A 25,953-nucleotide genomic window follows, 5' to 3' on the forward strand; every position below is an offset into this window, starting at 1 on the left:
TTATCTCCATGTGCACTGTGTCTGTCATGGCTGCTACCCAGCCAAGGAATCCTTTTTAGTAGTCTTAGTACTTTGAAGTTTTGGATTACTATGGGAAATGTAGACTTTCTTTGGGCATATGTTTTATTAGTGACACATTGCATCCCCACCCAAGAGGACAAAGGATGAATGGCACTGCTCCTGTCCTGAGATCTCTCAGGGTAAACTGGACTTAGCTTTGCAGAGGGAGGTACTGTAGACAACCATGCTCCTGTCACAAAGCTCTACTTACATATGTTTGTTTACTCACATGCAGGAATCATATATTTTCTTGTATATATTTTCTCAGAGTCTTAGAACAATAAAAACAGAATAATTCTTCAGTTAGCACTCCAGCACTCCAGAGGAGCCTGAATTTCAAGGACATCTTAGCCCCAAAGATATGAGTAGGCTCTTCAGAGGCTGGTGCCTAACACTGGTGGATCTGCTGAGTAATATAGGCACCTATTTCCACTACGGGAAGACTGAAGATGGAAAGTCTAAGGATAAAAAGGAAGATGACCTTGACAGATAACCGACCAATAGAATTACAGCCACACTCATACACAGTCATAGAAAGAGAAACTCTCATTTCCCAGAGTTGACTCAGCTGTCCACCCACACCGTGCTTATGCAGAAAGTCTGGGCTGCGAACTGCAACTCCCACTCCCATTGAACTCTTTACTGAATTGCCCTTCAGATAGAACAGATGTCTCCTTGGAGCCCTTACGATCTTGGACTGTTCTAAAATACATTTTGATTACAACAGACTGGTGTGGCCGTAAGGTAAGACTGCTTACACACACAGCTTCCGAGTGTGGAGCCTTGTCAAAGAACTAGAGGCTGATCTTGTGGGACCGGGAAGTCAGACCAAGATGGCAGGGTCCTTCACTTGACATCTTCCCAGGACTTTTTCCTTTAGGAATTCTCTGAGCTGTTGTGTATCCCACAAAGAACCGAGATCTACATCTGGTGTCCCTCAGGAACATTCTCCCCTCATTTGCTTCCTTTGTTTTTGAACAGGAGACAGCAGGACTTCAGAAAATGGATCATCCTAACATTTGCCATTCAAAACACCAAGAATCAGCACTGTAATTCCCAGAGGGTGTGAGCCTCTTTCTTCTCAACCACTATGGATCCCAGTGTGATAAAAAACATCTCTCCACTGCAGGATTTAAACAGATAGTCTTCTTACTGTACCTAACCAAAAGCTTTCTTTTCTCTTGTCACAAAGGAGTAGTTTGTATTTTTAGGTGCTGTCCATTCGTTTGCCATCTGCAGTGGAGACGGCGAGTGTTTTATGAACCTTGTATCTTCTTGTTTCAGTAGGGTCTTCATAGTTGTGCCTATGTCTCAACAGCCAAAGCAAAGCAGACACTGAAGGTAATTGCCTAGATGATAGAGCACACCTCTTCCCTTTGCATTCACTGTAGAGCTTGACCGCCAATCAAACTAGGGGAGTTGGGCATTCAGGGTTAAGAGTAATGTATCATTTCAAAAAAGATACAACATTATTTCCCCTTGATTTTCTATATTTGTTGAAAATTTTAAAGATATACTGTGGGTATGTGGAAAGCAGTACATTGGCTATGTTTTTGTCTTCTTAATAAGACCTCCACACTCAGATACTTTTCCTTATAGACCTTACTATTGAAATCACTTGGAAGGATTAGCTTGGCACTTGCTTCTGTATGCTATATTGTCATAGTTTTTCCTGTTAAACATTTAAATAACAGATTTGTGAAATAAGAATTACCGTTTATTTGGGGATGCTTCCACTGGACTCTTATACAAATGACCTTTTGTAGTTTAGCACATGTATGAACCTGTGGCACTTGCAACATTTCTGTTCCAGCACCATTCCTAGTTCTAATGCACGCTCCCCCAGCTCACATGTGCCCTGGCCTGCCTAGCATGTTGTTTACAGGGTTAGGGAAGAGACACATTCTAGTTTGAGGTCCCGAGTTTGCTAGTGTGCAGAAAAGAACTGAATCACTTTATGTATATTTTAAAGAAAAGAATATGATCTAAAAAGAGCAGTAGACCTTTGTTTCCTACACAGAAATACATATTTTAGAGAAACATTTTTAATTTCTTAGTTTTTTTGTATCAGATAGTTGGTGTATCTCACAACTACTGTATGAGAATACATATTTAGAGAGAACAGTTAAATGCATCATTTCATCCAGCACATATTCCTGTGTGTATATATGTGTGTGTGTATGCATGTGTATGTGCATATGTGTATATGTGTGTGAGTGCATATGTGTGCCTATACATGGTTGTATGTGTGGATGTCCATGTGTATATATTGCACATGTAGGTGCACATGTGTGGGTACATGTACTCATGCCTGGGTATGTGTGTGTGTTTGTGTGCATATGTTCTAATGGGAGTACCTGTGCATATGTGTGCATGCATTTGTTACTGTCTGTGCACAAGCATGGGTATATGCGTAGGTGTCTATATCTATGTATATATGGTTGTGTGCACACATGTAAACTATGTGTATATATGTGTGCATGTGTGTATAAGTGTATGTGTGAGTATGTATATCTTTTTAAATAGTATGCATATTGAACTAAAGAAATGAGAATGTGATATGGAAACCTTAGGATGTTTCCTATTTTAGGGAGTCCTTTTAAAGAAAACCTTTCAAGGAATGTGATCTTAGAAACAGGTTTGTGCATGGAATGTTTATAATATAGGTGGCATGTTGGCTCTTTATGGAGATCTTGGATCCTCTTGGGGGGCCCAATGCAATGTGCAGGGTCTGCTTTGTTCTTGCTCCTCTGCCTGCATTTGTCCTGGAGAAGATGATGGAACAGGACTCCCCTGACGAGTTTCAGGAGTGGGTTCCCATCTGGATTCCTTGTGTATTGTCCTGTCTAAACACAGATACAGATGGTGAGCCTGCTGCTCTTTTCATGGACGTTGCCAAAATCGCAAGCAGGTCTGTTTCCCCTTCTTTTCTAGAGACTAGGCAATGCCCAAAGTATGTGGGGGTCGAGATTCAGAAGTTGACTCTCTTGTAGGCCTGTAACACTCCAAGGTCTTCCTTCACTCAATGAGGTCCCTTTTGGGTCAGCTTTCCCTCTAGTTTAAATGTGAAGCTACAGAGAATGATGCCATGACCTTACTATACAGTGGGCAGTAAACATGAATAAGAAGGTGTACCATACCTTTGAGCCCAGGGATAAAATTAATTGTGCAGAAGTCTGCACAGAACCAGCCACCTGACTCCCCGTCTTCCTGGAAGCTGAAGGCCACAGCGTGTCCTGTGTGGGCATCTGCACCATGTTCTGGAGTTGCTTGATGCTTAAGCTTTTTTGGCTTCTGTGTAAGAGTTGCTGTGCCTCCCTTATATCTCTGGCCACTTTCCTGTTTTCTGTGCTTCATGTTAGGTTCCTTGCCACAGATTGAACTCACTCCACCCATGTGCTGCTTGCATCCCGTGCCCTGGCTCAGCATTATCCCTTCTGTTTGGACACCCTGAACTCAGCACATCTGTATAAGGCTCGAGGAGCAACCGCCCACTGAGCTGATACAGTGTGAGTTGGCCTGGTCTCTGTGGTTTTCTGCCCAGACATGTTTTGCCAAGCACATTAATGGTCCGTTTTCTGTGCCTCATGTGATTCTTCAGATCTCTGCTGCATTCTCTGATGGCTAATTAGTCACTGCTGTGGTTTATCTTTGCATTGCTCTGACTTTTTTTAAATGAATGACTTACATAACAATATATATTCTTATTTTATTATAAGATATTTAATACAAGAAGTATTGTAAGGGAATGATTCCATAGGAGAATATCTTAATATTTATCTTAGAGACCCACATTTGCAGTACCTGGGGCAGTGCTTATGATGGTATTTGGCACATTGACTTTAGGAACCAATGTTTCCTTGGGGGAGACATCAGCATCACATCCCAAAGTTAAACTTGAGCTGTATCTTCATTAATCTTTTATGTGATGCATTTCTTGAGGTTAGATTTTTGGTGGGTGTCCCAGAAGAGCTTTTATCATGAATCAAGAAAGGCCATTAGAAAAAAGATAAAGCCTAGAAAGATGCTCAAGAAAAAAGCAGATGGCTATCAGAGGACAGAAAAAAACATTCCCATAAGAGTTGGAGAGGTCATGTAGAGAAACACCATCAGGATCAGAGAAGATGGAATAAGGAAAATAAAGATACAATCAGACACTATCAAGACTGTTGAAGGGCAGTCATGAGCACAGAGCACAGAGGAGGAAGGGTGGTGAGAAGCCGTGTGGAAGGGTTATAAGAGCCAGGTAGACGCACATGGGATGGGGATGGGGGTCACAAAGGGCTTGCTCTGCCATAAGAACATTGACTTTCTCTTGAAATCATACGGAGATTTTAGAGAAGCTTATAGAATAAAAAAAATCATGAATAGATGACATTGTCCATCAGTCTGGTTACATTGCAGAGAAGAAACCATAAGTGTGAAGGTAGGAGAAATGTTAGCCAACCATATTGGGCTGGGGAATGTGTGCATTTAAACTGTGGCCACTTACCAAAGTCCTTCTAGTGATCAAAGTTCCATTTATAGGGGCCAGCAAGATGGCTCAGCAGGTATACATGCTTGCTGCCAAGAATAATGACCTGAGTTTCAGCTGACAACCTGAGTTCAACCTCCCAGACCAAGTGCAACAAAGGAACCAACTGCTTGTCCTCTTATCTTTTCATGCCCCTGCCCATGTATACATACACAAAATATAATAGGCATCAGAGCCCCATAAGTTCAGCCTTCCCCTTAAATATGGGAATTCTTTAATGTGGGAACATGGAGGCCAGGGAAGTTATCTAACGTGAACCACTGAGGCCATCTTTGCGCCTTCAACAATAGCTGAAATATAGCATCCTGGCATTGGCCACTCCTGCATCCATCTGCTCAGTTGCTGTAACTGGCTGGTTCCAGTACATTGTGATTTCTACTTGTAAATAAGGAGTTGCTTTGGTGAGAATTTTATACAAAATAGATTTGCTGACTACTCACAGAAACTAAAAAAAAAATTCCAGAGAACGATATCTTTATGCCTTTTAACGGTAGTTACTTTTTTTTTTAATCTCTGGGTAGTATCAAATAAGGTCAAATAAGTTAACAAGAAGCACAGAGTGGTGTTCCTTATCAACAAGTTTTCAGACATTTCTTACTCCAAGTTCTAATTCTCCAGATGCTGCCCATATCCCACAGTCCCAGTTTGCCTGGTGATTTAGCATGCTTTTTGCTTAGCATAATAGGGCTATAAAAAATGTGCTGCTCTGCCCCCTCTAAGCCCCACAGTGAGCCTGTGGCATTTATATTAAAACTGTACCTTGTGCCAAAAATCCTCTCTGGAGTATTCTCCAGACATTTACAAATTTCTCAGCATGAGTTCATTACACACATGCCCAGAAGCAGTGGTTCCAGATGTGTGGCTGAGTTGAGAGCTTTGCATACAAGTTAATACATTTTTCTCTTATGAAGTCTGCAAGTTCTTCATAACCTGTGGATATTCTCCACCTACCAAGTGGCTGGCATAGGTGTCATGAACAGGGTAGTGAACAAGGTGTGTCTTTGTGTCCCAAGAGTGGGAGAAAGACACAACACCCAGATGGATGGCCAAGTGTAAGAGTTTAGATATAATGATTTACAACTTAAAGCACATAGTTTCTGTCACAACTACTCCATTCTCTTGCTTTAACTATAATAGGTAATCAGTTAACATGACTGTGTTATAATAATACTTTATGTACAGCATGGTGGACTAGATTGGTCCTGTGGCTATACATAGTTTTCTATGTGCTGACATAGATCACTGCAATGCCATCTTAAATGCTAGAAAGAAAAAAGACCGAGGAATAGCGGAATCAACCATATCCACTCTGATTGGGTAATTTGGAGGTGTGTTGGCTTCTCTAATTGGATGGTTTGGATGTCTTTATCTCTGATTGGGTAGTTTGGGTGTCTTTGTGCCACTCTGATTGAGTGGTTTGGTGGTCTGAGGGTGCTCTGACTGGGTGGTTTGGAGGTATATGAAATGCTCTAATTGGGTGATCTGGAGGTCTTTGAGTCTCTCTGATAGGCGGCTTAGAGGACTGGGGATCACTGGTTGGAGGTCAGCGATTTCGCTACATGAGGAAAGAACTTTTGTCACCATTGCCCATCTACTTTTCCTTTAAAATGTAGGTAAAGGTAGGAAAGTTAGAGACTACAGAACTAGGAGACAGTAGGAACTATGACACCTGGAAATGTTGTTCTGTAAGTAAAGAGGATGTTGAAAATCTCCCTCTCTTCAGCCTGTCATCACTATCCAGGTTTACCTTGTATTACACAGTGCTTACCAAATGAGGGGCTTTCACTCAGCACTGAGAACATGTGACCTTCACCGCAATGTCTCTTCTCTCTACTCTGACATCATGCTGGACCCGTGGACAGAAATTGATCTGGTTTTCTTCCTGGTTGCCTCATTTGTTGTTCTCCTATAGTTGATACATCATGATTATTATATCATTATAGATTCTAGAAGAGGTCAGAGTAGTGGCTACATTTTACAGTGCATCAGTCCAGCCTAGCTTGGGCATGTATAACACATTAGCTAATGAAAAGGAAGGATGTACTCCTAAAATTCATAAATGTCCCTGATGATATATGTAGGGTTAGATCTGTTGTGGGTGCAGTTGTTGTTACGTGCTGAGCCACAAGGAAAGATCAGGGTTTGCATTTAACAACAATGTCCAGTGTTTGCATCATGTGGTTAAAGTATGCAGGCAATAGAGATCTCCATTGTGTAAGGAGCTGAATAAGTTCCTTGACTTTAGATCACTTAGATCCATCTGGAGGAAACCCAAGATGAACAGAGAGAAAATAAGACAGAAAGTAAAGGTGCCTGGCTGAGTTGAACTACACTCATCACCTCTCTTGACAAAATTTGTGGAGTACTTACAATAGACTTGACACATTATGGATACTAATGTATTTAGATGACTAAGACCAAAGGATAGACCATTCATCAGAACCCCTTCCACAAAAAAGGTTCAAAATCCTATAGGTATCTTGGGTTTTCGGGAGAGAACTTTTAGAGGGTGTCGAAGCATGTGTGTCCTAGAACTAGGACAAACTCAAGCAACACCAAAGGCTGGGGGAGCAGAGCAGAAGTTTGAATGATGGTGGGCCAGTTTGGTGATACTCTAGAGAGAATTCAGAGAAGGTGCTAGGGCTCGGTCCGTTGTCTGTGGATGATGCACTGTCACCGAGGAGGTTGGTTCTAATGACAACAGCCTCATTTGCTTTCGCTCATAATTCTGGAGGCGCAACAGGGAGGGGTCACCTTTGGTAGTACAGAGTGTCACCTGACATCAGGAAGTTCACATGCATGTCACTTTGTCTCTGTCCCTCTTAGAAGGCCGTTGGTATTGACTCCCAGGGACCTTAACCTGACTATGCTGAGAAACACCAAACAACACCATCAAGTTAATATCCCACCAAAGTTATAACACACAGTAGGGTCAGAATTAAACGTTTGTTTGGAGAAAACAAATTACAACAAGAAAAAAAGATTGGGGATCAATGTGGAGAATCTTGATGTCAAGCCAAAGAAGTAGCATTCTGACGTGTGGATTACATCAGAGTTGGAAAGAATGATTAAGTTTATAGAAAATAACCTGCTCAGGGGCTGGCAAGATGACTGAACAGGCAAAGGTGCTTGTCACCAAGGCTGATGACCTAAGTTCAGTCCCTAACACTTAGATGATAGAGGAGGACCCGACTCTTAAGTGTTCTCCTCTAACTCCCAAGTTTGCCATGGTGTGCGTATGGTGCACCCCCCCCCCCCACACACACATAAATGCATGTGCATTGTGTAAAGCAGATTTCTGCACCACATGTTTATTCTATTGTTTGATGCACGACCCTGATCAAGCTCTTCAGTCTGCCTGTGGCTCATCTCTGTTGAGAACTGTGACAGTTTTTTCCAGAGGTCTGATCATCTACCCATTCAACAGCAATCTACAAATTAATCTGGTTCTTAAGAACTGAGCTGCGACAAGACAGGGCCCCAGCCTTTGAGGGGTTCTCTTCTAACAGAAATGCATCCGAGGGAGCAAACACAGAAGGTAATCTAAGGTTCTGATCAGGTCAAAGGGAGTATTAGGAACAGTTAGAAATGGGCTCCTAGTAAGACCTCCTTTCCTCAGTGGGTGAGCCTGAGGAGGACTGTTGGTCTGCTGGGTAGGGGCTTGCTGAGGACGGGCTTGCTTTGAGAACAGAAGACAAGGAGCAGCTCAGATGTAAGAAGAAAAATGAAGATTGAAATTGGCTTATCTGAGGGCTGAAGCTAGAATATTTGTAGCTTGTGTTTGAGCATGTCTGGAAAATGCCACCAACTGAGGCATGCATAGCGGTTAGAAATCTTAGCTTTAGGAGTGATGCTGCCCTCTAGTGGCCTCTTGAGCATTTACACCCATTCATGGGCCGTTTTTAGTTTCTTCCCTGGACCAAGGAGCTCAGTGAAAGTATTGCTGCTTGGCCTGTTTGTTCTGTTAAATGCATGCATAGTCCTTAGGAAAACAACGAGAAGAAATTCTGAGCAGGCAGCTTCTATTGAAGAGGGTAAATATGCTTATTTTTGTAACCAAGTGATGTTAGAGGCAGGGACAAAGCCTGCTCTGTTGGGCAAGATGACTTGCATGTTTCCGACCGGTCTGTTCATTATATAAACTAGGGGAGACAATGGTCCCATTAAGGGTTATCTGCTTTTCACTTGAGTATTTTTTTTCCCTTTGGCGCTATAAAGAGCAAACCACCCTAGATTTAGAGAACAGTTTTATTCTATGGTGTGGGTACAAATTCTTTCTCCTCACCCACAAGAAGATTCTGAAAAATTAGCTCCAGAATGCTTTCGGTCCCACACCCTGATGCACATTTTCCTTCGTGTCCACCCCCTTGATTGAGGAGGTGATGGGGAGGCAGAGAAGACTGAGAATTCGACCTGCACACCCTGGCTCAGCCCTAGCCGAGTGGGCTGTGAGTCCACCCAGCACACTGTGCTGTGTCCAGGTGAAGGGCCTTGGGGGTGCCAGCTCCTCTTCCTGCAGGGGGTCTCCTTTGTCTGCCAACTCACTGACACCAGTCTCAGCAGCATTGCTTCTATTGTAGCTATCATTATTTCAACTTGGCACTCCTCCAACAAGCCTCAGTTTCTCTTGGGTGGGCTTTGTTGGAGCACGCACTGTCTCAGGGTTACCTGTAGCAGATACATCACTCTTCTCGTTGAAGACATTTGTGACGCTGCAATTAATCGTCTGTGGTCTTGTTCTTCAGCATTACAGACCTCAAGGCTCCATTTATCTTTTATTACAATGCATCCCCTCAATGTATTCCATTCACTAGTGAATGCTCTGTTGTAGGGCAAGGCTCCTCCCCTCATCCCTAGCTTTTGTACCACACTGACTCATAATCATATATTAAATGTGTTGTGCAAAAACAAACAGATGTCCTTGATGAAATAGAGACTTTTGAAAGTTCAGCAGGCATGCCACTGACTAGGGTCAAGGTTGACAGCTATAAATAAAGTGGTAGGGACTTAGAGAAGGAAAACTGTACTTTTTGCTCATGGAGTTTATATTTGACACTGTTCCTCAGAGGATGCAGGGACTTAGTTTCTCTCTCTCTCAGCACTCTGCAGAGGTGGTGGGACTCAAGAGCATGTTTAGACCAAATGTCTCTGTGTTTAGGAAGAAAGATGGAAGCTGAGGAATAGATGTGGACCCTGAAGGGAGGTTCTAAAAATGTCACTTCACTTTCTGATTACATCTAATCTACTGTAACTAAATCCTGTGACCATATCTAACTTCATAGGAGATTTTTAAAAGTAGAAAGTAGGCTTTGTTCTGCATGTGGAGGAAAAAAAAATGATGCCAGGAGCAGGCTGGTCTTTACCAGGGAACCAGAGAACATACCATAGTGGCTAGGTACCAGGAGTGACCATGTGGCAGGTCAGCAAACATTATCTCAACACTGGGGTTAGGGCTTTGAATCTATGATGGGTGATAGAAATGAAAAGAATAAGAGTTACTAATGTTCAAACCATTTTCCTTTGAACATTATTTTTATAGATGTTATTTATTTTTAATTTTATGTATATATGTGTGCATGTGTTTGTGTGTGTGTGAGTGGAGTGCCCTCAGAAACTAGAGGGGTCATATTCCTCTGAAGCTGAAGTTACAGGGAGTTGTGAACCACTGAACTAGAGGACTTGGAAAAAAAACTTGGGTCCTTTGTAAGAGCAGTACAGGTTCTTAACCCATGAACCAACTCTTTTGCTCCATGAGTGCTATTTATTTATTTATTTATTTATTTATTTATTTATTTATTTATGTCCTGTTTTGCTATTTTGGGGAATTTATATAGGAAAGATACCAGTCAAGAATGGTTTTAATAAGGAATAGTGTATTTTTAGGGTAAAATGTAATCTCTTACAAGCAACTTAATTGTAACTTGGACTTGATTAAATTCAGTTAACCATCTTTTAAAGAGTATATGAGCTTTTAAACACTGTATATATAGCTTTTAAAGAATGTATTAATGAAATAGTAAGCAATATTGAGAAATAATAAAAGAATTCTCATAAAAATGTATGCTTACTTAATGTCTCATGATTTTTAAGGTACTGCAGTTTAGGGCACTTGATCTTACAGAGTCTCTGTCAAACTAGATAGATTTCCATATGAAAACCTGGGAAACGAACAGATCTGTCTAGAGATCTGTAAGTGGCAGGGTCAAGACTAAACTATGTTCATATGGAATTAACTTTGTTTTGACCTGTGGGACCTGCCAGAGCCTGAGGGGAGAGTGTGGCAGAGTGGAGGGAAATAACACATCTCCCCTGAACCTTTGTGGAAACAGGCAGTTTCCCAAATGCCTCTATGAGGGAAATGTCTCTATGGCATTTACATAGATAGCTAGTTCCTACGCAGTACTAAAGGGAGTCTTGCTTAATAACTGCAGCAAAAACCGAAGGGCAGAGCAGCAGAGCCTGTTGTCCTGTGATAAATAAGGGAACCACCCCTAGCCCCGCACTAAAACACCCTGTGGTCCACACTCGGTGTCACTAAGCAACCAGGTGCAGCTCGCTTTGAATTCTGCACTAGTTATAGAGGCATAAGATCTCTCTGAAGGCTCTTCAGAACTACCCTTTGTAGAGAGCTGGATTAAATGGCACACAAGGGCACCATGGCCCCTTTCACCCAGTATTTTCTGGCACAGATCCTCATGCTGCTGTTGCGGCAGGTCACATCAGTGCAGCTGCCACTTGGCCTGATCTAGAATTTCTCATTTGAGGTTTAATTAAAATCTCTAGCAAGAGCTGTCTGTCATTTCTCTTTTGAAAGTTTTCTGTCAGAAGGAAAAAATGCTTAGTGTTGAGCCCTTCTCCTGGGGCTGTGTTGCCATTGTTTCTGTAGGAGGGCTCCTCTGGTGATCCCTTCAACTACTTGTAGGTTTGAATTGGAAATCTCAATAGAAAGCAAATCGTAATTGGTGGTCTGGACTCATAGCTGAAGATAAGGGGGGTGGTAAGCATGGAGGTTTATTTTTAGCTCACTATACTGTATTGTCAAGTCAAAACCACAATATCATCAGGAGTCATTTTTATATGGTAGTCTCCTCTTGAAGTTGTAATTTTCTTGGTCTTGAGCTTAGAGAAATAGGGGGTCCGAGCTATGAAGTATTGTGCACGTGTATTTCACCAATGGCAAGGATGCTTGGGCTCAAAGACATCAGGTCTGATTAAAACAACAACTGACTCTCAGTGCAAACCAATTGATATTCTGCAGGATGTGTACACTGTACACATTTCTGATAGATCAAAATAAGGGCTATGTTACTTAAGTGAATTTTCCTGAAACATTTTTTAACATGATAATGTAGAATAACACACATTTTATACTAAAATGTAATATGGACCCAACACTATTTTGTCAATCTGAGTAAGCTATAAAGCTGCTGTGAGAGGGACTCATAGTATCTAGGACACATTGTGAAACGCAGAGAAAATACTAGCCTGTAACTTTAGCAGTTAGCAGCAGCAGCATTACCACCATTATAACCATCACCATGATCATACATTCATAATTGTCACCATCATCATCACCATCTTAATTTCCTTTGTCATCATCACTATCATAGTAATCGCCATCACTGTCTTCTTAATTTCTTCAGAACCTAATTGTGAAAAGGTAGACCTTAGGTCCTGGCCAATTGATAGCTACCATATTGCTCAATAAAGGTAAGACCCAGCTGCTCTGGGGTTATAGACTCTATTGAAAAGCCAACTTGTGAATGTTACCCAATAAGCACTCCTTACTCTCAGCTTCAAGGGGGCAGATTTGAATTGATATCTAATGTACTTTCAAACTCAGATAGTTTATGTCTTTCACTTCCAGTCACTCTCCTCAGCTCAGTCATATATGGTGGTGTGTGGCGGACTATGGACTTTGGAACCTCTTTTCTGAAGGATAAAGTAGATCTATAAGTAGCATCCTTCTAGATTATTTGGTGTAAAGAGCCAAGTATGTCATAGAAAGTTTTCATTCAGCATCATCTAAAGGATTCACTTTGTCCTCTTCAGAGTCAAAGCTTGCTAGGCTACTCATCAGGCTAATAACTCCAACCATGCATGCTCAGGTTTCTGGAACTCTCCTTCAGTCCCAATCTCAGAGTGGCATTCCACCTTAAAATCTTCTCACAAGTAGTTTTGAACTTCCATGTGTCTTTTGTCTTCTACTCCCACATAGGCTCTTAACCATCACATCATAGCTCCCTGATTTCCTAAACTTGATGTTGATTCTGACTTTTAATACTGAGAATCAGTTTAGATTCATTTGCTGAGATTCATCTGCTAAGATGACTAAGAGGTTCCAGCAAGCCTAACATAACAAGTTCTATGTCACACCATCATGGATAGAGAACAAAATAGGGAAGTAATAATAGAAAAACTCCATCATAGTCTAAACCAGTGGTTCTCAACCTGTGGGTCATGACCCCATTGGGTTCAAATGACCCTTTCACAGGGGTCAGTAGAAATAATTCTGCATATCAGAAATTTATATTGTGATTCATAACAGTAGCAAAATTTATGGTTATGAAGTAGCAACAAAAATAATTTTATGTTTGGGGGTAACCACAACATTAGGATCTGTATTAAAGGGTCATAACATTAGGAAAGTTGAGAACCATTGCTGTAAACACTGTCTCTACTGAGTGAATACCAAAAACACCTTGTTTGATATGAACTGGAGATGTTTTCCCACCCAAGTACAGCGAATGTTAGTGATTACCAAGGGGGTGGGGAAACTAAACAGAAAAACAAAACAACTGTTCTCACAAAGTGTATCCTCTAGTCTGCAGAGGAAATTAAGGTCAAGTGTACATAGCCTATGGTGCTCTTCCACCCCCTTTTTCTACTCATCCTCGGTGAGGGATTGTCTGTTCTCTCTGATTCACTCTGACACAAGGCCCCTCTGGAAACTGGTTTGTCTCTTGACACATCCTACTCTACCAGAAGAATTAACTAGGGACTGTCAGAGGGCACTGGAGCACCAAATATTTCATCTTCATGAATGAGATGGGCAACACACAGCAATGGACTTGTTGATTTTAGGACTTGATTGGTATCTTGGGAGTTAGGGATGCCTAGGTACCTCCACAGCTATGTCTTGGGAGATTGTGTGATTCACAGGGTTCTTTGCTTCTAATGCCTGCATCCTGGGTTTGTGATCACTTCTGCAGAGCTTGGGTGCTTGGCTCAGATTTCTATTGCCTAAAGTACTGGTATCTTCACCTGAAGGGTGGTTAGAAAGCCTTTCAGTTTCCCTCTTCAGGGACTGAGACTATAGGAAAGTGAACAGCCAAGGATTGGGAGAGGTGTAGAACCAGAAGATGTGCTGTTAGCACACATGGGAACTGCTTTTATGATAATTCTGAGCGTGTATTATGTCCTGACCTGTAATTAAGTCTAAAGAAGGAAGAATACAATCATACAAGTCAGACTTCTCCAGATCTTTTAGAAATTTTCCATAGAGAGATTTAGTTAAAATTAAAGCACAACTTTTATGGTCTCTCTTCCTAAAGATAGATCCTGCTTGTAAGAGCTCTACCTCCCAGTACCTTAAGACATCCATCCTTTCATCTTAGTTTTTTCACAACAATCACGATGCGTGCCTGATGTATGTTATTGAAAGCAGATCTGCATTCATATCAGCTGAGCTAAAATTATGCAAAGGGGCATCGAACTGATACCATAAAGTTTATTTTTACACAAGAATTATAGAAAATACCAGTGGGCATTCAACAAATTCCTTGAAGTAGGTTTTTAGGTTTAGCCAATCTTATTGGTCTTGTGTTCTATTGCATTACGCTGTGCCCACTTGTCTGCTGCTTATAGACATCCACTTACTCATGGTTCAAGAAGTAATCACTTGTGTGTTATGCAGAAGGATTAACACTTGGTAATATTAATGTAGGTAGAGTTAGAATTAATAGTAGTTCCCGCGTATGTTAGACATTGTGCTCCTTAGGACTGAGAATGAAATCCAGGGCTTAGTGCATGATGGGTAAGTTCTGTGGGACTGAACCACACCCTCAGTTTCTCAGAACATTGAACTGTAGCCATGTGCTACATCCCAGTAGTGTACTGAATCACAGCATGTAACCTTTGATCAAGTTGCTTCGTGACTCTGACCCCTGGCTTCGAAACCACGAATAAAAGTGAGTATCTCCCCTTAATGTTGACAAAAGTGTTGAGTCAGATCAAGTGTTCTGTACAAAGCAACTTTTACTGTAAGTACTGTACCGGGTTCACTATATTCATAAAGTTAGTTGTGAAATCACACAATGATGTGTTATTGTGTTATTCTTAGACATATATCCAGTTATAACTGCATCATAAGTGCTTATTTAGAGATATACCTGTTTGCTTTCACTCAAAGGACTATTCAGGAGTGAAAAGTAGATTTACTCTGGAAGCACAGTAGCGTGAGAGTTTGAGTTCAGTAAATACAAACAAGAAGATGCACTGGTGAGAAGTGCCGAGTGAGAAGTGATCACTTCTTTTGCATAGATAGAATTTTAACAAAAGGACATTTCTTTTTAAGCATGGGCAAACTCATAGACTCATGAGTTTCTTATATGCTTCTTATATGCTTCTGCCGCCTACTGCTCAGACACAGTAACTGCAGTTCTGCTGTGACCTCGTCATAGTCAGAAAGCTTCTGGGTACCTTGTTTGACTCCCTCCCGCCTCCCCACTATCCTTCCTTTCTTAATTTAATTTTATTTTATCATTGAAGATCTCCTACATGAGTGTAAAACATTTTATCATATACAAACTCTCCTCTCTCATCTTACCTCTAAAATGCAACATGTCCCTTCTTATGCCTGGGGATATGGCTCATTCATAGAGCACTTAACTAGCATGTGTGAAGCCTTGGCTTTTATTATAGATGCAAAACGCAGAACACAACATGACCCAGCAAAACTGAAGCCATTAAACCAGTTATTAGCTATGGACTCATCACACTAGGTCTGTTTCTTGAGATCCTGATTGCACCAGTACTTACCACATGACATTATACTTTGCTAAGTTTTTTGGAAACATATTTCATAGGCTGAATGTGTCTGTAGGAGTATATTGATTCTCTTTTCCTTTTAAAATATACAACAGTGAATCTGCAGCTGGTTCATTGGGAGAATTTATTGGCTTCTTGCTGGTTATGAGACCCATTCTGTAAGGAGACCCGGTGTCTCTGCAAGAGAAAATAGCATGCATCTCTCTACAGTTGTGTTTCAGCAAGGTCTGCCTGCTCAGCTTCAAAAAGGATTATGAAATTACATCTCCTCTGTTCTCACTGCCGTTCTTGAAATATTATTTTGTGACTTTCGCTAATTATCTCAAGGAATATGAATGGCCCTCAAAGGGAATCCAGGAAGCAGGAACAATAAGAAATTATGGTTGAGTTGAGAAATGATTAAGATGTGGTTTGCTTTCAGAAAAGGTTTCCATTCAAGCTGAACCCTCCATATGCAGCACTCATATGAAGCTGCTAAACTGGGACTTAAAACTTTGTTATTGACACAGAGATGTGGGAGGGGGAAGAGAGAGATTAATTTCTAACTGCCCCATAGGCTGGAACCAGAATATAAAAGATCCCTGTGATAATTTTAATTAGGTTAGGGCATGTAATAATTGGGAGACATATCTTGTACAACCCAGGGCCTTCTAGAAAATTCCATCAGTATCCTTAATTATTTATGTATTCATATATGTAACAAAGTCAGGACCAACTGATAGTAGATGATGAGACAAAGGACCTATCTGTTCTGTTCTGCTGCCCTTGGTATGTTGTTTGCTTCTTCATATTCCTTTCTATATACTACTCTATGGCTGCTGCAGGATGGAGATGGAGTCAACACATCTGAGTTTCAGGATGGAAAAAAGGAGTAGAGATGGCTGGGACTTCTTTCTAGACATCTCCATATGGCTTGTGAGTGAGGAGAGCCATAGCTGCTTAGCTGTAAAGAAAACGGAGAAACGAGTCTTTTCACTTCTTTGTCTCTAGAGTGGAAAGCAGAATGAGAAGATCTTAAGACTGGGTGAGCTTCTGTGACCTACGTTGCATTTCACAGCTAGAGTTTTCATCTCACGGCCTCCTGGATTTGCCACCCATGGTGTTACTCACTGGCTCACCAACTGTTTACATTAATAGACTGTTAGAATCAATAAAAATAAGAATACATGCACCATCTTCTCTGTGATGAGCCCAGGAGGTATCATATTATTTGTTAAGCAGCAATTGCTTAGTAAATGCCTCTTCAAGAGTGGATAAAGAGTGAGTAACCTAACGGTGGTCATTGATAGGTGGACTTATGTGACCTCCTAGCAATAAGGACTTCTGTGGTCTCCATCCTCTTTTAGGAGATAAAGGAAATAAGCAAGTAGAAATGCATAAATTCCAAATCATCCTCTATGTCCTTAGAAGTATTCTATTCTGGTTGAGGAAAAAAATGACAGTCATCAGGAAGCAGCAAATCATACAGTTTGATGCTGAGTTCAGACTGTCACACAGCAGAGGCAGACATTCTGGTCAGGCCTTCTTTCCTGAGGTCTAGTGTATGGAAGGTTTTCCAGTGAAGGGCATCCTACCTCATAACCCCGCAGATGAGGAGAAAATGGCTAAGGCTTGAATTGAAAGACAGGAAGCCTCATGCCTCTCAGTGACCATCCTGCTGTAGCCTCACCTCCCAGGAACTACACAAGCCACCGAACCCTGCTTGACTATAACAGACAACTTAAAATTAGGAATACAAATCCTGACCTTAACACCCTGCCCCCGCCAGTGCCCTCATCTGCAAAGGTTTATCAGAGCAAGCTTGATACTGGTATGCAGGAGATGATTAAAATTATGTTAAAAAGAAATTTAAAATGTGATCCATGCAGAGAAGAGCTACTTTTGCTGTATGATATAAAAACAATTGGAAATAAAACAGCTATAGAAATGAACTTCAGAAGGGAATTAAAAAGAACACCAGGCACAGAGGTGATAACAAAACTAACAATGAAGAAACTTGGGCAGAAATAACTACTACTAGAGATCAGATTGATTCCAGATGAAGGGGAAGAAAGGTGGATAAGATAAAATTAACCTCCTTTCAAAGAGCCTCATGGGGCATGGAAGAGGTGCAGACGAAAGGGTGGCAGGGTTGACATTTGAGAATGAGGAAATGAAGACACTGAGAAGTGCACAAAAGGAGATTTCTTGAAACTATGAGAGCTAGAGAGGCATGAAGAAAGGCAGGCATGGAGTCTGAAAGTGAAGCCAAGGGGCCCCTGCACAGAGAAGGATAGGCTGGTGCATCCAGACAACTGTGGATGGAAGAAAGACACGGTGGGGAGGGTGAGGAAGAAGCATCCATGACCGGGTATGAAGAGAATGAAATCCGAGTTCTTTGGGATGATCTTTCACGAATCCTCCTAACCTCTAATGCTTTTTAAATGGCAAGCAGTAGCAATAAATTGCTCAACAATGTTTCCACATGCATGACCTCCACAGTGCTTAAGTGGGCAGGTGTCATTTAGCCTGGGTCGTCCAGCCCCTCTGTGGCTTTCAGTAAGCCTTTCTCTTCTTAATGGGTCTGGAAGCTCACATTTCAACACTGTCTGTTATCTGCTCTCCACTGGAGTGGGTGGCAACTGTCTGACAGATCTGCCTACCAGAAGTGGGTCACCAAATTTAGATTCTGAGATACTGTATGCTTCCTAACTCCTAGTCAAGCTTGTTCACTGTGTATCTTTACAAGGCAACATAATGTGAGCACAAATATTGTTTTTAGAAGGCAGTCATCTGTTCTCCAGAGAACAACATTAGAGTAATTTATAGGACTGCAAACTCTACCATAGTTTCCTGTCACTCTGCAATGACATATGTTACAATTAGACAACGGGGAATTCAGCTGTCTGCCTCTGGTTCTCTAACACATTCACAAACACAATAGCAGATGTTCAGCAGATGGTTTGACATCAGGATTTTCAAAATAAGTGACAAGGTCATAAGGCTGCAGGACAAACTAAGGCACCAGTGACAAAGCCTGGTGTTGGGTACCAACCTCACAGAGGTGAGGATTTCATCTTAGGTTCTCATAAAACAGCTAATCACAGCCCACATAAACAGGCTCAGGAAATCAGCCCTCAATGCTTATTACCTCTGTGAAGTTCCTAGCACACCTCTGATGCTCCCACCTTTCTCACAATAGACTTCAGAGAGATGAGACGCAGAAATCAGAAAGGATGCTATCTTTGCTCAGTCTCTACCAAGAGTGCCAAGCTGTAACCACCACTAACTCTGTATTATTTTGAAAATTGCACAACTTTCCCTGTGCCTCAGTTTCCTTCTGAGCAATGGATATTTCCTTTTAGATTCATTGAGACAGAGATATTGATGGGTAAACACGAAGACACCATGTCTGGAACACCGAGGTTACTTAACAACTGCAGAAAGTTGAATGCTCTGGCAACTACAGAATCACACCTTATCAAGACACTGACTTGCTTCATTCTGTCATCACAAGGGCTCCACCTTGGCAGGCTGGTATTACTCTTACCTCTATCTGGAGAGAACTGGAGCCTCGGGCTCATGTAGAGTTGGCTTCTGATGGCCAGTGATGTGGCCCAGCCTCCTCTGTAGAATTATACACTAGGCTCATGCAGCGCGCATGCCTTTATTTGACAGCTGTATAACTGTAGTACCTCAAATGGTGAGATCCAGCCCCCCAAAAGGAATAAGCTTTGTATCACAAAGATTCTACTAAGGCGTGAAAGAAAATATTTCTAGCTTGTTGTTATTGTTATTTTCTTCTTAGAAGAAAAGTACATGTCTGAGGCTCATTTAGAAACATCTGTCTCCTGAAGCTTCTTTCTGGAAGCAAGTATGAGACAAGCAGTTCACAGAAAACATACAAGTGATGGTGGGCAGAATGTTGTAGCTGCCTGTGCTGGAGACTGCGTGGGAGCATTAGCACTAGCCCCTGTCAATCCCTGTTGCCTCCCTGTGTAAGGTATCCTTTTACCCAGCTCTGCCCCAGATGCAATTAAGAGGGCTTAGCTGCAATCTAATTACAAGAGACAGAGAAGACAATGTCATAATAAATATTTTATAAGACAGTCAGTGTGATGAAAGCAACAAGGTGGAAAACATTGCTGCTTGAAGGGGAAGTATTGCCTAGAAGGAGCATTTGTAGTTTATTCCAGAGTATAACAGGAATTCAGCTGCTGCAAAGTTCGGAATCTATTCAAGAAATGGAGCCAGACTCCAGCAGCAACACAGAAACACAAAGAAACACACACACATACACACTCCAAAACAAAAGTATACCTTGGATAACACAAGGTTTTGATGATTCAAATCCACCTCTGTAATCTCTTCTAAAGCCAGTGTAAGCCAGGGAAGAGCCAAAGTTGAGTGCTAAGCAATGTTGCTGCACAAGATTGGTGCCCCATCAGTGTCCTGCTGGCTCCTGAATGTCAACAGCAGCGTTTAGAAACCAGATACTCTGAAAACACTATGAACTTTTCAGTGATTTTAGTAGAGGGAGTCACTTAAAAGGAAATTTGGGTATTTCTGAATGTATCCAACACTGTTTTGGCAACATGTTTAAAAGCACCCTTCCACTCAGTGATCCATTCACATGAAAGGCAATGAATAAAATCATTTTTTCATTAAAAATATAAAGTCAGAAGGAAAGAAAAGAGAGAATTTTGGCGGTTAAAATTGCAGTGTAGGTAGTAGTACTTGTCCAGCATGTATGTGATCCACCCTCAGAGCTGCATAAAGAGTTAATTGGAAAGTTAATTGGAAAGGTGGCTGCTCCACAAGCCCACAGAAGAGGCTTTTCACAAGAACCCAGACAAATCATTCCTGGAAACTACAGAAAACTTAGGCTTAGAGCTGCCTGTTAACTCCATGAGATGAAGAGGGGTGTGTGGCTGAAAAGACAATGCCATGACACTGCGTAGGGGCTGTTGGGTCCCACAGACTAAATGTGCCAGCCCAGCAAAAGAGAGCAGAGCTGAGTCTGCAGAAACTGAACCAGATACTCCAACCCAGGGCAGGACAGGGCACAGGACAGAGGCCATCTCAGCACCCTCAGGTAAGTCCACAATGGGAAGTGCTCCTTGCTGTACTCTCCCGTTTTCTGTAAGATACATCTTACAGAATATCCCAGGATTTCTCTTCCACCCCCTTCATTCCAAGACCAGGATTCCTGTTTCTTCCTATTTTATCACCATGGTTTCTTTAACCCTATTAGGTACCAAACAAGCTTTCTCAGTGTCAAAGTTTTCTCTTTTGTTTAACTACATCTCTAAATCATTTTTAGCTTTGAATCTATTCTTTGGCAAATTCTTCCAAAGCCTTGATCACTAAATAGTTCATGAGCTCAGAAGAAATTTATAAACAAAATTCTCATTAAGCAGTATGCAGGAATACAATTCCTTTATATATATAAACCTTCAGAAGTACTTTAAACTTATGCTGTACATTTCCTAACCAGCTATAAGTCTATGAGCCAGAACAACCAGATATACCCAGAGGTGATGGTGTTCCAGATATACCCAGAGGTGATGGTGTTCATGTCTTAGGGTTGGTCAAGAGTTGTCTAACTATACTTAGGAGAGAACCATTCCTGGAACTGTAAACTTAGTCATCTACCCATCCTGGTGAGGAGAAACTAAGATGCCACTTTCCTAAACCAGTATAATTACCAACTGCATTCTAAGTACTTGTCATTTTACCCACAGAGAAGAGTGTCTCTCATCCCTCATCAAAGAAACTTCTTTTTGTAGCAAGTGCAGACCATCACAGAAACGCAGAACTGGGCGACTGGTCAACGTGTCTAAAATGACTGAGCACAGGGAGTTCAACTGTAGATGACAGATGTATAACAACAAAACTTCTGTTTTCATCTTCCACATAGCTAAAACCATTGTTTAATCTACGTGGTTTTATCTGCGCAGAATCCAGTCTATTTCATATTCTTATCTCTCCATTTGTTCTCAGAGGGAGTGGGTGACGATTGGAGTGCTCTCCACATTGTTCGGTCTTCTTGCATCCAAAGCAGAGAACTGAGAATGCATCTCCATCTGCTCTCTAAAGGCTGGTCACATGTTAGCACAGAAATGAGACTTCTGTCCCACAGGGCTTCTCAGTTTCCCGCAGGGAGGAAGGCACGGGCCCTGTTTTCAATGCTGCATATAACTAAGGCTCTTGGGAGCATCCCAGAAACCCAGTATTCACTTTTCAGACACAGACAGTCAGAACTGCCACACTGACTGCTTATTCTGTTTGTTCTTATTTTTGTTTGTTTGTTTTTTGCTCTTGAATTTATGTTACATTGAGAAATCCTAGTAATTATTTTTATTTAGTCCTGCACATTTTTCATCAGGTCTTCTATTTTGTAATTTGATGGCTTTCCCATTCTATGTTCTCTCTCTCTCTCTCTACACTTTTACCCATGACTTCCTCAAGGCTTTCATTTGTACGGCACATGCAGAGCCATGTGACACACACATGTGCACTTACAGAAATGCTCTATTTATATTATACTTCTGTACAGTAAACACAACACGCTCCACTCTCCTCCTTTTCCACTTCAGGAACATTTTGTATTTGTCCAACTACGGTGGGCCAGAATATACAACTGCTTTATGTCTCCTATAGGATATATACTTTCATATAAAATTCATGTTGTGGGGGCTGGAGGTGGGGCTGGAGCACTGCCTGCTCTTGCAGGAGGACACAGGTTTGATTCCCAGCCTCTATATAACAGCCCCAACTCTGGAAACAACCCCACTCCAGTTCCAGGTGATCTGATGACTTCTTCTGGCCTCTGCAGGCACCATATACATGTGGTACACAGACATATATGCAGGCATATACACCCAGATACACAAACTAATAAAAATAAGTATCAACAAAATTTTTAAATATAATAAATATATTTATTTTTATATATAATCGTGTGTGTATGTGTGTGTGTGTGTGTGTGTGTGTGTGTGTGTTTATCTCAGTGTGTACATGGACATGGACTGCCAAAGCAAGTGAACCACAGATCTTTGGAGCTATATTTAAAAGCAACTGCTATTTGCTCGATGTTGGTGTTGGGAGCCCTACTTGGGTCCTCTGCAGGAACAGTCCTAACTTTTAAAAGCAGAACCATCTCCCCAGCCACCGTGTTGCAAATCTTAGGATATGGTTTCTTCACCCACTTCCCTTTTCTCCCCAACGACCTGTTCCATGCAACAAAAACTCTGCTCCTGTTTGCAAAGTCACAAAGCTCAGGAAGTGTCCTGCAGGGCTCCACCTCCCTGTCAGTGAGTGCACGGGCTTTCTGGTGTCCTGTTCACTGTGGTAACGATAGAGAAGGAACCCTCATGCTGTCCCATGACTGAGATTGCTCGCTTTCCTTCCAGTTCAGCTGGCCCTCAGTGATGTGTGTGTTTACTTTAACAGCCTCTTAAATCCACCTGTCTCTTGTTTCCTCACAGAACTTTTGTCCACACTGTTACCAAAAGAACCACGCCCTTACCTGTAGGAGAAGCCTACAGGTAAAGATGGCAGTGGGACCAACACACTCCGATCCTTCCTCCTATTATCTCTTTACATTTACAATTTTTAATTACATGTCTGCATGTGGATAAATGCATATAAACACAAGGTGTCTTAGAGACCACAGTGGTTCATCTGACCCTGGAGCCAGAGTGGGAGGTAGTTGTGAGTCACCTAGCATGGGCGAGCCCAGATCCTCTCTCTACAAGAGCAGTAAGTGCTCTTAGTCACTAACTATCAATTAGTACAGCGCCCCCACCCACCATTCTTATTGTCTCAAATTTCTTCTTTTTTTTTTCTGTCTCTAAGTTTATTTATGTACCTTTATGAGTCAATCCCTTAGTGTCTAACCAGATTGTACAACAAAATCAAAGCAAACATTTTATAACTTGGTTAAAGTCACTTTGATTATTTCCATACCTAAAAGCTCCTCTTTTCTTCTGGACATTAATACAGACTTCTGTAATGGGCATGGCTGTTTCATGCTTGGTTACTGGTTCAGTCATGCTCAACATTAAAGCTACTGATCCACAACACCTCATCTATGATATGTGGCAGCTGAGATGGACCTTCAGTGGACTCCTTTGGAAGGAAGGGTCTCTATCCTGTGACACTAGCACCTACCATGCTCCTTCCACTCTTCTGGCGTCCATAGAGAGGACGATGCTTCTTCCTCACCCTCCCCACCTTGACTTTCTTCCACCCACAGCTGTCTAGATGCACCAGCCTATCCTTCCCTGTGCAGTGGCCCCTTGGCTTCACTTTCAGACTCCATGCTCGTCTTTCTCTCAGTGATATTGTCTACACAAAGGATGATATGGATTATTATTCATGCCTAGGCTTTCTAAAAAAAAAAGGACACAAATCATTTCATCTTTCTCTTTCCATCATTTCATGAATAATACAGAATATTTCAAACAGGCAGTTGGATGGAGCAGTATTAAGTATTAACCTTCTTAATTTATTGGATAAGCATTGTTCAGTCAATACCCGTTTAAACTGCATTTGAGAACATTGTGTGTCTAGTGCTGTGAGGAGCACAGAGTACTCAGGTTAGATGAAGGAATGGACTTTTATGTCTCTTTGAAATGTAGAGCTATTAAGTATATGTAGGAAGGTGTGTGAAGTTCTGACTCTTTCAAAATAATGTAGCAAATTTGGAGTTTAGGCTCTGAGAAAGACACGTGGGACATCTGACCTGCTATGCTTGTGGTAATCTGAAACAGTGAGAAAGGGTGAGAGAACTGGCAGCTGGCCCCTAAGAGAGTGTCAGGTCCAGCAGGCAGGGGAAGGAAGGAAACATCAGAATGGGTAGATTATTAAAGATCTGTCACCTTGTCACTCTGGGGATGACAATTCTGCCTGGACCACTACTGCCACCTTATCTCTGCCTGGCTACAAACCTGCTGCTTGAAAGAGAATGAGACATGGCCTTAGATGGGCACACAGCAGGCAGTGAAGAACCACTCTCAGAGGTTCAGCGGAGGCAGCTGAGTGAAGAGGTGCTCCCAGTGGAAAGGCTCCTGTGTTCTGGGGCAGAGTGTGGATTAGTGAGAGCCAGGCTGAGAGCATCATGGAGTAGGACTTGACCACCCTCCTGCTGCTCTTGAGGTTGGCAGGTGCCTGCAGGAGCAGAGCTAGAGAAAAACAGATTCAGCAGAGTTAAGCCAGAAAGGAGAAGAAACATGAAGCATTTAGTAGGGATTTTGAGCTGGGACAGACTCGGTCCTCTATGCAGACCTCCTCCAGAGATGCCACTAATCTAGTACGTCAAATATGAGCATGAAGCCTTTAATGTCATAAACTTTGCCCACGGAAAACTCTTTTGCTACTTGGTATTTTTCCTGTTTTTAATCTGAGGCAATTTTGCTTGTTGTTTATGTGACACAGCACAGTCACCTTGACCATGCTGGCACAAGCATATTACCAGTAACCCCTGACCCTTTTCTGTTGTAAGCCGGCCCGCGGCCCACATGAACTGGGTACACCTGGGGGGTGGGGGGGGGATGGGGCTGAAAAAGACTTAGATGGCGAGAGCGATTAATGGAGGCCAAGACAACGATTCTGTTCAAGGCCTGCGAGTTTAATAAGAGACCGTGCTTATAAGGGGGAAGGCCCATATCCCACCCCACCCCCCCATGCCCCTTGCCAGTCCACTCTTGGTGCCTGGAGCCATCCTGTCAGCACTCGGTCGCCAGGCTGGCTGCCCATTCAGGAATGTCTCAGGAAGACAGGTTCAGCCACTGGGCAGGTAGCAGAAGAGCAGGGCACTTGTCACTTCAAAAAGGAGCCAACCAAGTCGGAAAGCTGCACCGCAGGTGGCCCCACCTCAGTGGCAACAAGGTTTGTACCAGCCCGCTTCAGGCTGGGGGAGGCTATACTTTTCTAGGTGTTTTGTGACTGCTTTCATAGTTCTGTCAAATGTAGCTATCTGTGATGTACATGTAGACTTTCCCTTTTAAATGAAGAGTGAGTTGGTTTGTTTCTATTTCTAAGCACTCATTAATGACTCCAAGAAGAGGGAGAGAAGCACTCTTGGTTGCTAAAGTTCTTGGTACATGCATATAATCTGAGTCCTGCCTGCCTCTGCAGGGCAGGTAGTTAACCTGAAGTAGCAGCCTTCTTTCTGGACTCTTATGCAGATAAAAGCCAGAGCGCTGGGTCCCTCTTGGGAAGGGCAGAGGCAGGGACACCTGACTGTGAATGTGTATCTTCCTGTCACTATACATGAACGCTTGTTTCTGAATGATTAGAAGCATAGCCACACAGTCTTCTGAAAG

The 25,953-nt window shown here is 42.1% G+C and overlaps 1 protein-coding gene across 25 annotated transcripts in view; it reads left to right on the forward strand.

Annotated features, from left to right (window-relative positions):
* The window catches only part of Gas2 (growth arrest specific 2), a 133,215-nt gene that overhangs the window by 102,445 nt on the left and 4,817 nt on the right, over window positions 1-25,953 (forward strand). Inside the window, exon 11 of one of the 25 annotated variants that reach the window (XM_017321982.2) lies at window positions 3,423-3,569. The exons of the other annotated variants lie outside the window; for them this stretch is intronic. Within the exon in view, the coding sequence (XP_017177471.1) occupies window positions 3,423-3,533 (111 nt within the window). The 3' untranslated portion in view covers window positions 3,534-3,569. The remainder of the gene's footprint in view (window positions 1-3,422; window positions 3,570-25,953) is intronic. 25 annotated transcript variants of the gene reach the window in all.

This window comes from Mus musculus, chromosome 7 (genome assembly GCF_000001635.26).
Source record: "Mus musculus strain C57BL/6J chromosome 7, GRCm38.p6 C57BL/6J".
In the NCBI taxonomy this organism is placed as follows: Eukaryota; Metazoa; Chordata; class Mammalia; order Rodentia; family Muridae; genus Mus; species Mus musculus.